This window comes from Fulmarus glacialis, unplaced genomic scaffold (assembly GCF_000690835.1).
Source record: "Fulmarus glacialis isolate BGI_N327 unplaced genomic scaffold, ASM69083v1 scaffold33710, whole genome shotgun sequence".
NCBI classification, from domain to species: domain Eukaryota; kingdom Metazoa; phylum Chordata; class Aves; order Procellariiformes; family Procellariidae; genus Fulmarus; species Fulmarus glacialis.
This window is the reverse complement of record NW_009187671.1, coordinates 37705-51126: the sequence shown is the minus strand read 5'-3', so window position 1 is coordinate 51126 and position 13422 is coordinate 37705. Positions and strand designations below refer to the sequence as shown.

Here is a 13422-nt window from a genome sequence, read left to right as displayed (position 1 = left end):
CTCTGGAGCCCGCACCGGCTCCTGCCGGGTAGACGTTTCCAAAGCCGAGCGTGGTCCTCAGCGCCAGCGGGCATGTAGCGATGAGCAGGGGGTGGGTGGAGGGGGAAAGAGCTGTAATGACCCAAGGGCCTCGTTTGAGCTAGTGCTCCATACTGCGATGCTTTGCTTTGAGGAAAGTGCGTATTTATTTTGAGTCACAGATCATAAGAGCACTCAGGTTTATGTTGTTAGTGCTTGAAGCACGTATTTTCACTTCTTGAAAATTTGTCCTGTTCAGTAACTCTTGGGGAAAAAAAAAACATCCGCAAACTATTAATTTCCACATGCTTAAAAGAAAACTAAGAACGAATAATTTCATAACTTCCAGGCTAACATTCATCATGAGAACAATTTTACCTTGGTTACCAGTGGGTGAACTCTTTGCCATTTGAATCCCGTAGAGCAAAACTGATACGCTGTAGTTGAAGCAGGAGTTCAAGCACTGATGCAGAAAGCCAGGAATATGATCGTAATGGCTTTCTTCTTACTAGCGTCCGTGAATCTTGAACGTGTATTGAAGTCTGTTCATATATTGCAGCAGCAGCACCTTTTGAAAAGTGCTTTTACTCAATGTATTTTTTTTCCAGCAGGCAGCTTAATGTTACCTTACTGAATTCCCAGCCTCGTGCTCCATGTGTGAATTTGCTAATGAACACTGACTCTTGCCACTGACCTTTATATGTCTGTAGAAGATTATCGAACCATATTAGTTTTGACCTTAGCTGCTGATTCAGTATCTCCAACTTCCTTCTCTCCTATCTTCCATTAACATCAAAAGGGATTAAGACATGCAAAATTGCATGTTTTATGTGGAAACAGAGAAATAAGAGATAGCAACAAATTCTTATAATCTTTTACGGATACAACTTAAGAGAAAAATAAACATTTGAAATAGAGCAATACTTAACAGGGCACTACACAGGATAAATAAGTTACAAGAACAGTATATTTGTCCATTTGTCCAGACAGTGCAATATAGCAAAGCGTTTCTAGAGTTTTAACAAACTAATACATAATTGCATGTTAACAGCCATTCTAACAAAAAATTGCGACTTATCTTTCTTTCTAACAAAGGTTTAAGGGACTGACAGATCAGTACCCAATCTTACTGAAAGTCCCAACTGGAAATGCTACCTTTATTATGGAAAGTGTTCTCCATTTCGTGGTGATTTGCAATACTCAGTACAAGAGCTTTCCTGAGATCCAACGTCAAAGCCCCTGACAACTAAATAAATCGATCTACAAAAATCTATGTCCAAATAAAAATTTATTTAAGAAAAATATTTGCTGCCTTTGCTTCTGAGTGTAGTCCAAGATTACTTCTCTCTGCAACCCTTTTGTTACAGAATGAGGTGCAGAAAATGCCTTGTTAGATTAGACGTATTATGACTTCTCAGGCTAGGGCTAGGACAGAGCTGTTGCTGTCACCATTCATGCTGCCAGCTGGATGGTGTCACTGTCACCTTCCTCTTGTCAAACGCTTTACTATAAGACAGGGCAGCTTTGCTGTGAAGGACTACCAGTGATATTCCAGTAATTCCTCATTTCCGCAGCGGTGGGAGACAACCTCAAATTAATGCACTTAGATTTAAAATCCGTTATAAAATCAAAGTAACACTTGTGGGGGCAAATTTTGGAGCACTGGCAGATCAGATTCATGGGCTTAAAGTAGAAGGGATCAAGGAGGGGGAATCATTCCTACCGTGTGAGGAAGCCTGGCTAACTCTAAGTGGGTTTGAAATGCTGTCATGAAGTGCCTGAATGGGCCACGCCAAGTGACTGCGTAGCAGTAGGCACTGTGTGTAAGAGTTGTTAAGGGGCTGGTACTGAACTACGTGCCATCTGAGGTGAACAGAGAGCTGTCACCATCCATGCGACTCATGCTGTTACAGCATAACAGGTCTGACCAAAGATCAGTATTTCCTGGTACCCCGTTTCCAATGTTAGCCGGTACCTTATGCTTAAGGAAGAGTGAGAGGTGTTAAATATTTATCCTAATGTTTATCTAACTATTTCTCCAAATGTTTATATGCTCTCCAAATCTGCCTCTGAGTATTTCTCAGACCTCTCTGCTTTGTCACCTGGGCCCTTCCTTAGCCAGAGCTCATGTCACCGTATAGCATTCTTGCTATGGCTTTATGTATGATGAAAAGACTGACTAATTTTTCCGGGTATCATCAGAAGAGAAGTTAAGCTAAAGTTATTGTAATGTTTGTATTTTTATTTTTAACTCTCAAAATAGCCATCCATAGCTCTGGTTATGCCTGTAAGTCTATATTAAAGAATTTTTATACTTTCTTAGTCTTTGTGAATTGAAACCTGAAGTTTCAAGGCATCTTGCTAGTGTGATGTTTGTAAGAATGTGGTATAGCTCTGCATTAAGCATGGAACATATGGTACACTATTTTGAAAAACTTAATTATGTAAACATGGATTAATTATGTGGAAGGAATTGCGCATGCCTTGGGTTATTGTACTGGGTCTGGGCTGGGTGATGGGTATCAACCCACCACAGTTTAGAAGTTTTTTTTTTTTAGTCTCAATTTCCATTTGAGATCTCAATTTAAGTTTTATATCGAATTCCAGTTTGATTAAAAGATACTGTTACTTAGTTTCTTTTACACTGGAAGGGTTATCAGTTTGTAGCATTGTTCAGTCTCCTTAAAAAAATACTAAAAAATTAGCCAATACCATCAAATGTGCTAGTTAAATATACCTGCCTTTGGAAGCCAGGAGCTTAGAGCACCCATCTTTCGGCACTTCAGAGTCTGATTTTTAAAGCGACTTCTCAACACTTTCGAAAACTGAATCATAATGGTAACTTCAGCTGGACAATCACAAACAGAAGCATTCAGATCACTAGTCAGTTCTGAAAATTATGAGTTGAGGGGCCATGAAAAATGTAAAAATGATATCCGTAGGTTCCAGTCCTTTACTTATAAAAATCCACGACCCAAAACAGTGGCTTCAGTGCCGAGTTCATCGCGTGTTTTCAAATAACAGTAGTTCACAGTAAAGGTGCATGACGATTTCATAGTAAAAATATGTAGTCACTGCTAGTGAAAAGTCTGATGGACCCGTGGTTTTGGGGGGTCCCCTCAATTCAAGTCAAATCTCTGAAGGTAAACAAGTCATTCTTTATCCTTTTCCAAGTAAAGAGATAAAAGAGTGTAATGTTTACATAACATTTATGTCTAAAGATATTTTTAATAATCTCCTAAGAACACCGACAAGTGAAGAAGCAAAGATATTCTGTGAAGAAAATATTCTACTAAATTATTTATGGTGGATGGATATTTTTAGAATTCTAATTTGAAATGTATCCATTCTCTTTCTTTTGTAGGTGGCTGGTATTAGGTATTGCCATGGTGCGGTTTTATATACAGAAAGGAACACATAGAGGCTTATTCAGAAGCGTTCAAAAGACGCTTAAATTTTTCCAGACATTTGCTTTGCTTGAGGTAAATTTTAAACATTAGTTTGCTTTACTGGATGCTGCATATCATAGGCAAAACACATTATTAACCTGAATTTAATATCAAAATATTATATTAGTACTTAAAGTCCTTTTAACTTTTATTATTTAATGAAGGTTTTTTGGGGGGCCAGGTGATTAGTTGAAACAAATGGACACATTTTTTCAAACTTCATTCTAATATTTCTTTAAATCAAATACTGCTTGGGAACTGCTTTATTTGAGAGTCTTTAACTCAAAAGGCAAAATCTCTGAAGGCATTCCAGCTAGCAGATCAACCCTCTAGCTTAGTAGATCTCTCGTCTTCATCTCCAGAGATGATAGCTTCCCTCTTATTCCTTATACTGGACTCATTATCCTTCTGTGCCTTTCCTCCTGCTTATTCCCAGACTGGATTCACATGCCCCACATAATCCGTTACAACAGGGTCTGTGCAAGTTGTGCAAAGTATTCTTTAAATAATATGACTTCTGCCAACTATGCACTAGTGGTCTCAGTTTATGATACATATATGGAATGAAAGTGTTGGGTGTGTTGAGCACTTACAGTTCTTTCCTAGGCACAACAGAGAGTGCCTATCTACATTTTAACTTCTTTTCTCGATCTGCCTACAACATCTGTAGTTCAAGCAACTATTAAAATCATGTGGTCAGCTGTATCTAGGCTTTTATGCTATTAAACTTTCACAAGAAGTAATTCTACTCAAATCTGTCAAAATAATGAAAAGCACTCTATTTGCTAAACATTAAGGACCAGAAAATACAATAAATCTGAAGCTTCGTAGCTATCATTGACAAAATTATAATAATGTTATCAATCCGTAATGAATACAGAACATTTTAAAATTGCTATGCATTTAGAATCCCTTATATGACTCCCTCCACACTATCCTGTAAAATTCTTCTTTGAATAACATAATGGAACGGAAGCTTACTAGTTGAAAAAATAAATGCTTTGTAAGTATCTGAATATGTAATATATACAATTAATTAGGAAGAGAAATCTCTTTCATGTATTTGCACAGATCAGGTACTGAGCCCATCACAGCATTAGTTGCCAGGGCTCTAACGTTTATTTCTTTTAAAGACTGTTAGTTGGAGACAAAAAAACAGTTCTCCTTCAGAATTAAGCCTAGGTTTAGATTAATATCAAAAGGCCATGTTTATAGTGTAGATAGTAACATACTGTACATCAGTAACCTCTAACTTATTTTTATTTACAGGTAGTCCACTGTGCAGTTGGTGAGTTCTTTGTTTTAGTTTCTCCTGTAACTAATTAAAACATGAATTGTGGAACAGAGATAACATGTTTCTCTTTTTAAGGAATAGTTCGCACATCTGTGCTTGTGACTGGGGTCCAAGTGAGTTCAAGAATCTTCATGGTGTGGTTCATTGCACATAGTATAAAACAGGTATGGGCGTGAGCAAATCGTGTTTTGATTGTTTTTAAGGAGAAGCTATTAATACAGTTCTCATTTCACCAGGAAGACCAATTTAAAAATCAATGACATTCCCATAGAGAATACTTACATACTTGAGTGCGATTTTGGAAGTTGGAGTTACAGGATGGAATTTATGTGCTTCTACCCAGGAGACTGGGTCTGGGTCTTAGCTGTGAATCAGCACTCTCTTCGGTGTCGTGCCGGCTGTGGTCTGCCTAAGTGAGATCAATGACTACTGCTATTATTTACCAGCAAATCTACCACAGTGTTACTGGTTCCCTTTCAAAGACTTAAATTAGCACTTACTGAATTAATCTAAATGAAAATATGTCTTAAATTGAATTTACCTGGATAAACATGGTTGTGATTTTGCAATCTTTTCAAGATTTTAATGTTGTGGTAATATTAACGTTTGATGGCATGCATACTGCATTGTTTTCATTAAAAATATATCAAGTCATCCAGCATGCCACAGTGATGCTTAAGGTCCTGTATAAATGACGATGGTTTATTTGCCTGGCTGTAGGTGGTTATTGTAAATCTAGTGATTCGTTAGCAGAATGAAACAAGCAGACTGCTTACAGCTAGTAGATAGGACATTCAGTTCAGTTTCTGAGGTCTGCTTTCTGTGAAGGGTATGTAAGAATTAAAGGATAGATTTTGAGTCTGTGCTCCTGAATTTCTTTAAACTTAAAAAGCTGAGCCATTAAACTGTCTCACCAGCAGATGGCATATGCTTTTCTGCTGATGGGATACCATAGCACCTGCCTCAGTTGTCAAATCACTCTGTTTCAGTTCACAGAGGGCTTGTTTTCTACACTTCATCTTTTCCTTTGCTGTTGCTTTTCTTAACATGGAATAGGGTTTTCATAGCTTTTTTTTTTTTGGGGGGGGGGAGGGGGGGTAAGCTAAGTGTTTTAATTTTTCCCTAAAGGGAAAATGTCTCAAAGATTAACGAGATTTTCATATTGAATGTTTACACGAATGCTGGAATAAAGCACTGCATTTTGCCATTTTGTTATTAATTGCAGTGGATTAAATCTTTAGCATATCCAGTAATTTCTTTTGTTTCCTCCATCTTCAGTACAGTAGGTCAAGCTGTGTCCAAGAAAAAATACATCTGAATGTATGTCTGATTGTATTTCACGTTATTACTGTTTAGCAGGCATGAATGTTCAGGTCACTTTAGGTGGTGAGAGGCATGTTAGTGATAATAGCCAGACCCAGGTCTCTCTACTTGACTGGAGATTTGCAAGGCAACAGATAGGAATTCTCTGCATACTTATTTAAAGCTCTTCTGCTTGGATTTAGCACTGTGACATGAATCCAAGTTTGGGTTATCAATGTTTGTCTCTAATCGCATGAGGCTAAGAACAGCCTAATTCTGTCTTTCCCTTTGCTTATTTGTTTGGATGTCTTTGCACTTCAGTTGTTGCTATTTGTTTGTGAGTTTGGCGATATTTTTACATCTCCTTTTGTGATGTTGGTGAGATCCTTTCACTAAAAGTGCACCTTCTTTGACTGACACATTGAGGGCAATATTTTATGAAATGATGAGCACTTGTAATTTTTCTTGACTTTTGGCAGAGTTGTGCATTTTCAGCATCTTTGAGATGTATTAAGCTTTGTCACCGTGTTGCATTTTATTAAAAAAAATCATTTCCCTTTTTTGTAATTTTAACAAAACTTGTGTTACTTTATTCTATTTCACAGACATCCCTGGAGCTTTTCAGCCTTCAGGCATGGAAGTGTATTACAAAATTCCTCCCCTTTTAAAGAAAAGAAAATTACTTGCGTGTAATTCTTCTTCTCAGAAGGTAGTGTTTGTAATAGATCCCCATGTGCCTTCTCTGTATGTGGGGACTTCTGTTTATTTGTTCACTCAGAGTGAAAAAGAACCGATGTTTTGAAACAGCAGATAGGTGTGCTACCTACCGATGAGGCAGTTTAATGACTCAGAACTCAAATCTTAAACAGGATTGTTGAGTGAGTTTACCCAAAGCTCCTGATCTACCAACTACTCTTCATTTAGTGATCATCTGTGTTTCAGCTCCTTAAATATCTTACAGCTCCCTGAAGTCTGCCAAATCTGTTCTTCTGTGACTAAGTTCCAGTTAGTAGATTATACTAAGCAATTCCTTTTGTCTAAAGTTTCGTGGAGACATGCATTATATGGTGAGGAAGAAGCAAGATAAAAAGTAAGAGAAAGTCTAGAAGACAGAGTAGAGAAATGCAGAACGGGTAAAAACTGAGTATGAAAGGAACATATCTTCTGTGTTGTTTTCTTCTTGCTGTTTTGAGGAGTAAGAAAATAAACAAATAAATCAACCACAAATAAAAAGAGAGAGACAGTTAGATAGCATAGTGAAAATGCAAATAGAGAATAAAGAGGAGGAATAAGCTCAATTATAGGGTTTTATATTTTGGTATTTGCATAATGGATAAAGATTGCTCAGTTTGCAAAATGTCTGTATGTTAGTAAATACATATGATAAAGAACTGTACATGGTAATGGTTTCAGCATATCACTTTTATGCCAAAATTTTCTTTCTTTACAAGATGTTAGTTTTGTTCCGTATATCTTAAACAGAAGTCTGTTGCAGTTTGCACAGAAAAGAAGCTTAAGGATGAAGAAAGTGTTGGTTCTTTATACTTCTGCAGATCCAGAATGAGGAGAGCGTTATTCTTTTTCTGGTCGTATGGACTGTGACAGAGATTACTCGATACTCCTTCTACACATTCAATCTGCTCAACCATTTGCCATACTTCATTAAATGGGCCAGGTGGGGATGTCTTGCACTTCAGTTTCTCATGGTTCTGTGCATGTTAGTTTCACGCATGCTGAGCTAACACACAGGAAAGCAGATGTTTGAGCTTTGGTTATGTGTCAGCAGAGTGCAAGTCAGTTGCTTTCTGTACTTGGGATCGTTGTTACTTGGTTTAAAATGTTAAAAATATTTTAGCTGACATTTTGGGGTGTGATTTGTTCTTTGCTTTCTGTGTCTCACAGTTTGAACTCTGCTTTAATTTACTTTAATTTTTTTTCTTTATCTTTGGAGTCATCTTTTAACTTACAGTATGACTCCTTAAGATGCTTTTGAATACAATGCCCAAAATTAAGCACCTGTGGATTTCAGGTCTTTGAAAATGTGGGAGTTGTTGTCACTCAATCTTATGCATATTAGTACTTTATGAGAAGTTCTGCTTTATCAGAACTTTTGTAAGGTTATATTCATGTAGCGAAGCTAAATATTGCTTAGTTTAGCCCACATAAAAAGTGTGTTCCTTATCAAAACTGCTTTGATTTTGAAGCATACTTAAGGTGGGCCATTAAATCAGATGTATTACAGAGACTGCATGTTTATCAGGAGACTTAACTGGAAGAGTAGTATTCTCTGTAGTCATTATTTGAAAAATACATGTAAGACAGACAGACTTACACTGTTAGAAGGAAAATATCTTACCTACATTTAGCGCAGGTGACTCTTATTTAAAAGAGTGTGTTTGTTTATTTTCCTTTATTTTTGTTTTATAGATAATGCAGTTCTGATGCTTCTAATGCACTTCTTTGATATGTCTGATATTTATGTCCGTTGTTATAATACATTATCTTTTTGCTAATACCTAAAGTGGTAGGATTGGTTATGATTAAGCTCTAAATAGCAAACTTAAAAAATAACCAGGTCTAGTTTCATTAATAATTTTTTATGTAGGCTTCAGAAAGAGAAATGCATTCAGAAAGTACCACATTGACAGGTACACTTTTTGCCATCCAGTCAGTGTATCTTGAATGACAGAATTTTTGTTTCCTTATAATAGACAATAGGGAAAACTGACATTCTCACAGCAGAGATATATGGTGAAATATACTATAAACAAAACATTTGAAAATGTATTATCTTTTCTTAGAGTCCAAAATATCCCATCAAGATTTATGGATAATCAAACAGCACAACTGGGCATAAATTCAGTACTCCAAGGGAGCTGGAAATTTCTGATCTTTAGCTTATAATTGTAAAAGATTTGCCTGTCCAGTGTTAGTGGAATAGGTACGCTCTAAAGTTTAGTTCAGAATTTTTACTTTGGTTTTTTTCACTGCATATAGACAAGCTGTGTGTAGGTCATGGCATCAGTTCCTTCTTATACCTCCCCTAATCTGTTCTCTGACCTGTGAGTCCTCTAAGCCCATTCTCTCCTAGGAGGGTTTCATGTTTGGTTGCTGCTGTTTTGGATCTCATCACTTTTGGTCATGGAGTGCCCACTGTACCCTTCTCTCTGTGCGACAGCTCGCATTGCTGTTCACTGAATGAACTCGATAGCTGTTCCTTAGGAGAAACTGTATCTCCATGGTGCACTACACATAAGGACAGCACAAACCCGACTAATTACGTTTTTCATTTTGTCACCACCTGTGTGGCCTATGGCATTCAAATGACATTTTCTTTAAACGGAATGCCTTCACTTTTATTTGAACATCATCTTCCCATTTTAAAATGGATCTGATAAGTTTCTGGCACTTTCATTTTCTTTTATTTCCATTTCCATTAGTGGTAAATGTAGTGTTATTTGGATTTCCCATGTGGCAGTGGGTAAAACAGGCTTCTGATGTTTCTCAACGTTTTCATTATCTTCAAAGAAATTATAATACATAGAGTTGACCCAGTGTGCGTGCACTGTGACAAAGATATGTAGGAACATCTGAATTTGGGATCCAGTCCTGGTCTGAATCCTGTCGGTGACCACAGGAGCAAGATCAGTAAATTTAAAAAAAAGACATTATTGGAGACTACAAATTTGCGGATTTTTTTACCTTTTAGTGTTAGAAAGACATACAAACGTTCTGATACTTCACTGTTTTTAAATAAAAGGACTGAAGAATGCATTCTCTGTAAACCTAAGCAATGCTGTCCAAAGTAACTGAAACTGGTATTCTGTGCCAAGTCAGGATGTGGTCCTTGATTTTGGTGCAGAAACTACTGTAATACATTGCTGTGCCACTAATAATAGCAAGAGGAAATTTTAAATTCATGGGGTGTTTCTCACAAGGGTTTTTTTTTTTAATGCAGATACAACTTTTTTATCATTTTGTATCCTGCTGGAGTTGCAGGTGAACTGCTAACCATATATGCTGCTTTACCCTATGTGAAGAAAACAGGAATGTTTTCACTGAGACTTCCCAACAAATATAATGTCTCCTTTGACTACTATTATTTCCTTATTATTGTCATGTTCTCCTATGTGCCATGTAAGTATTACTTAACTGTAGTAACGCTAACAGCATAATAATCAATCATCAACAATGCTGGAAACACTGCTTGCAGTTAAACTCGTTGTACACTTTCTACTATAAAAGCCTGCTTTCTGTTGTTCCAAGCTTTGCTGTACTTTAATTGGTTAGACTGAAATTTTCCATCCTGTTATCTGCCTCAGAACATAAGCCGTCTCAAAAATTTCAGTGAAAATGCTAAAAACATTTCTAAGACTTGGACAAAGTAAAAAACCTTTTTGCTTACACACAGAAATGTCTGTAGCTATGTCACAGAATTTCTAGTGCCTCTGCCACTTTGAAGCAATGGCTTAAAAATTGTCCTGCAAGTTGTGCCAGAGATTTGCCTTGTTTTTATTGCTATTAATATCCGTTTACGTGTCATCTCTGAAAATCACCATTTGAGCATGCTCAGGAAAAACTTGAAGCAATATTCTGCAATTTCATTTTCACAGAAATCCATCCCCCAAACCTCTCAACATACTTCAGTCCCTGGTTTAATCAGATTGTCCGTGTACTTCTGGATACCAGAAGCCACAGATCAATTGGCTAACCAGAGCTAAGATGAGAGACTGTCTTGCACTTCCAGTGTTATTTCCACTGGTACGTAAGCAGACAAGGAAAAAGCAACCTGATTCAGATATAGCACCATGAATGGGGCTAGACCAAACTAGGCAAGTAGAACATTTTAGATAGTCTGGACAATGAGGCTAGAAACAAGGCAAGAGATTAGGGAGAGGCATTGAGAGGCAAGAAAATTGAAGTTAAAAGGGTCTGTGATCTGCATCCATAAAAGGTATTCCTTTAAGAAGTTGACCTTAAACATGGAGTTTCACAGTATGCACACACACGGTGAAATTTTTTGTCACAAGAAATCATGAAGGCCAACAAGAGATGCTTACATGAGTACAAAACATCCTAAGCTATCATAACTTACTAACAGTTTTACAATTGTTTATATAACTTAATGCTTCAGGAATAAATCTGATTTTCTATCCATTAAATGTAAGGATCAAATGTATCAGCAGGACAGTAATATAATAGATCTCAGAGGGCCAGGAGAGAGGGAGCTCCTCATTTCAGACTTGAACAAGTAGAGTAAATTTTTATCTTCCTCAAAGTCGTAGTTCAAACATGCTTACCTTAGCACAAATTTGAAGACTTCAGGCACTGCTGGAAAGTGGTTAAGTCCTGTTTATACAAAGAAAGTGTTGGAGGGAAGTTCCCTGAACACAGGGTATACATTCAGGGGGCCTCGTCTGACTTTTGAGTAATTATTGTTTTGTAATTCACTGCAATGCTTGTGACTTGCTATTATTTACCTTAACCAACTGCAGCACTGTGTGCCATAATTTTTCCTCAGTTCATCATTCTGCAAAATTGTATTTTTCCGTTATGTGATCTGTTGAATTTTTTCATCTAATTTGCTTTCTTCTATGCTTTGATCAAGTATTTCCACAACTCTACTTCCACATGCTGCGGCAGAGAAGAAGGGTGCTTCATGGAGAAGTGATTGTGGAAAAGGACGATTGAATCAAGCCGTGTAGCTATGGTGCTTTTAACGGAAAAAAAGAGGGTAAAACCACAAAACTTCCTGTGATTTTTCTGAGTCCAAGTTTTAAAACATGGAACAAGAATAAACAACTGTGCATAAAATAGCATGGACTGTATTATTTTTGCAATTAATGTATTATCTTCAGACTTACCTTTTCATCCTTACTTTCACTTTGATTTTTAATTGTTCATTTCTTCAGACAAATTATTTTCTTATTTTCAATAGGCTGACAAATAGCTTTAAGAATTGGAATAGTTGGCTACTGTGCTTTCTATTCTGAAAGTTCTGTTATGACCTGTAGTCATCATCAAGAACAGAAGAAGAGTTGATAAGTTGTACTGAAAGTGAGTCTTCTGGAAAACAGAGCATAAATTAGGTAATGGTGTTTTTCATAGACTAGGAGGCTTAAATGTTATTTAAGCTTTATATTAATATCTTTCCAGTTACAAGTACTGTTAGCATGTTGTTCAACATTCTTTGAATTACAGGATCACACTGTAGAATTCCAGAAGGACTTTTGAAAGGAGCTGAATTCTTGATTGTCAGTGCAAATTTAAATCTCTCTGTATTTTCATTTGTAATTTTAAAGCTACGTAGAATAATAGATAAAATATTAACTGGTTAAAAGTTTGTGCTGAGGAGTAGACTTGATGTGCCTACCTTTCTCTTATCAGTGGCTGGAATGGGACTCATTTGCAGAGGAAGACTGGTTGTCAGCATGTTTCCTATTCTACGTTTAATTATGTATGCAGAAAAATTATGGTATTGCATTTAGAAACTGTAGCTATAGTGGGATATTTAACTTCTTATAAATAGCTAAGTGGGATAAAATATATTTGAAATAGCGTCTTAAAATATAAATTGTGCTTTGAATCATCCTATTCTGCAATTTTAATTGCTCCCTCCTCATTAATTGTTTATACTGTGTTGACCTAATTCTATTTAATGTCTTCAATAATCTGCAAGAGGGATCTACAGTATATTAATAAAAGTTACAGATGATATTGCACTATATGATACCTGAGTAGGGGAGGTCGAACAGATGGATTAAATGTAGACAAGAATTAGATGCAGCCTAAAAAATGCAGAGAAAAAGTAATGCATTTGAGGAAACTTGGATACTTAGTGAGAGAGAGAGAGAAGATTGAAATGTAATGATGTAGTGAGAAGCCTTCATAATGTAGGCAACAAAGTTGCTTCTGGCATCACTAATATCAAAAGAAGAGTATATATGCAGAAGAGCTGCATCAGGCATCAGAATACTCCTTGTGATTGCTGAGGTAATTTCTGGAGTACGGTCTTATATTTTGGGTACCTCGGGTGAGGAATTGATTCAATCTTCTGAAAAGTCAGAGAACAGTAACAAAATTAGTTGAAGTGAGAAAGAAGTCGGAAAGATTGAGTCGTTAAGTATGTATAATTTTTTGTTATGTGACAAATATATGTAAAGGAAGAGGCTTTCTAAGTATGAAAGTGTGATCATATAAATTTGAAACAAGGTAAATATGCAATGAGTATCAGGAGAAAGATCCTACCAATGAGATCAGTTAAGTTACGGAATGACACAGTAGCGCTTGTCAATGCATACAAGTTCTTGGAAGGTTTTAAGTTGGTTGCAATGCAATAGTGGAAAACAATCTTCCTTT

General features: G+C 36.6%; 1 protein-coding gene across 2 annotated transcripts; it reads left to right on the top strand.

Moving 5' to 3' along the window:
• The first annotated feature begins 3388 nt into the window (after positions 1-3388).
• PTPLA (protein tyrosine phosphatase-like (proline instead of catalytic arginine), member A) lies at positions 3389-11876 on the top strand. 2 transcript variants are annotated; one of them, XM_009575962.1, is made up of 6 exons: positions 3389-3500; positions 4737-4755; positions 4843-4925; positions 7617-7738; positions 10022-10200; positions 11672-11876. In XM_009575962.1, the coding sequence occupies exons 1-6, from the start codon at positions 3405-3407 to the stop codon at positions 11752-11754; spliced, it is 582 nt and encodes a 193-aa protein (XP_009574257.1). In that variant the 5' UTR covers positions 3389-3404; the 3' UTR covers positions 11755-11876. The 2 variants fall into 2 exon arrangements, with proteins under 2 accessions (XP_009574257.1, XP_009574250.1); XM_009575955.1 differs by having other exon boundaries at positions 4837-4925; positions 11672-11873.
• Positions 11877-13422: the final 1546 nt, after the last annotated feature.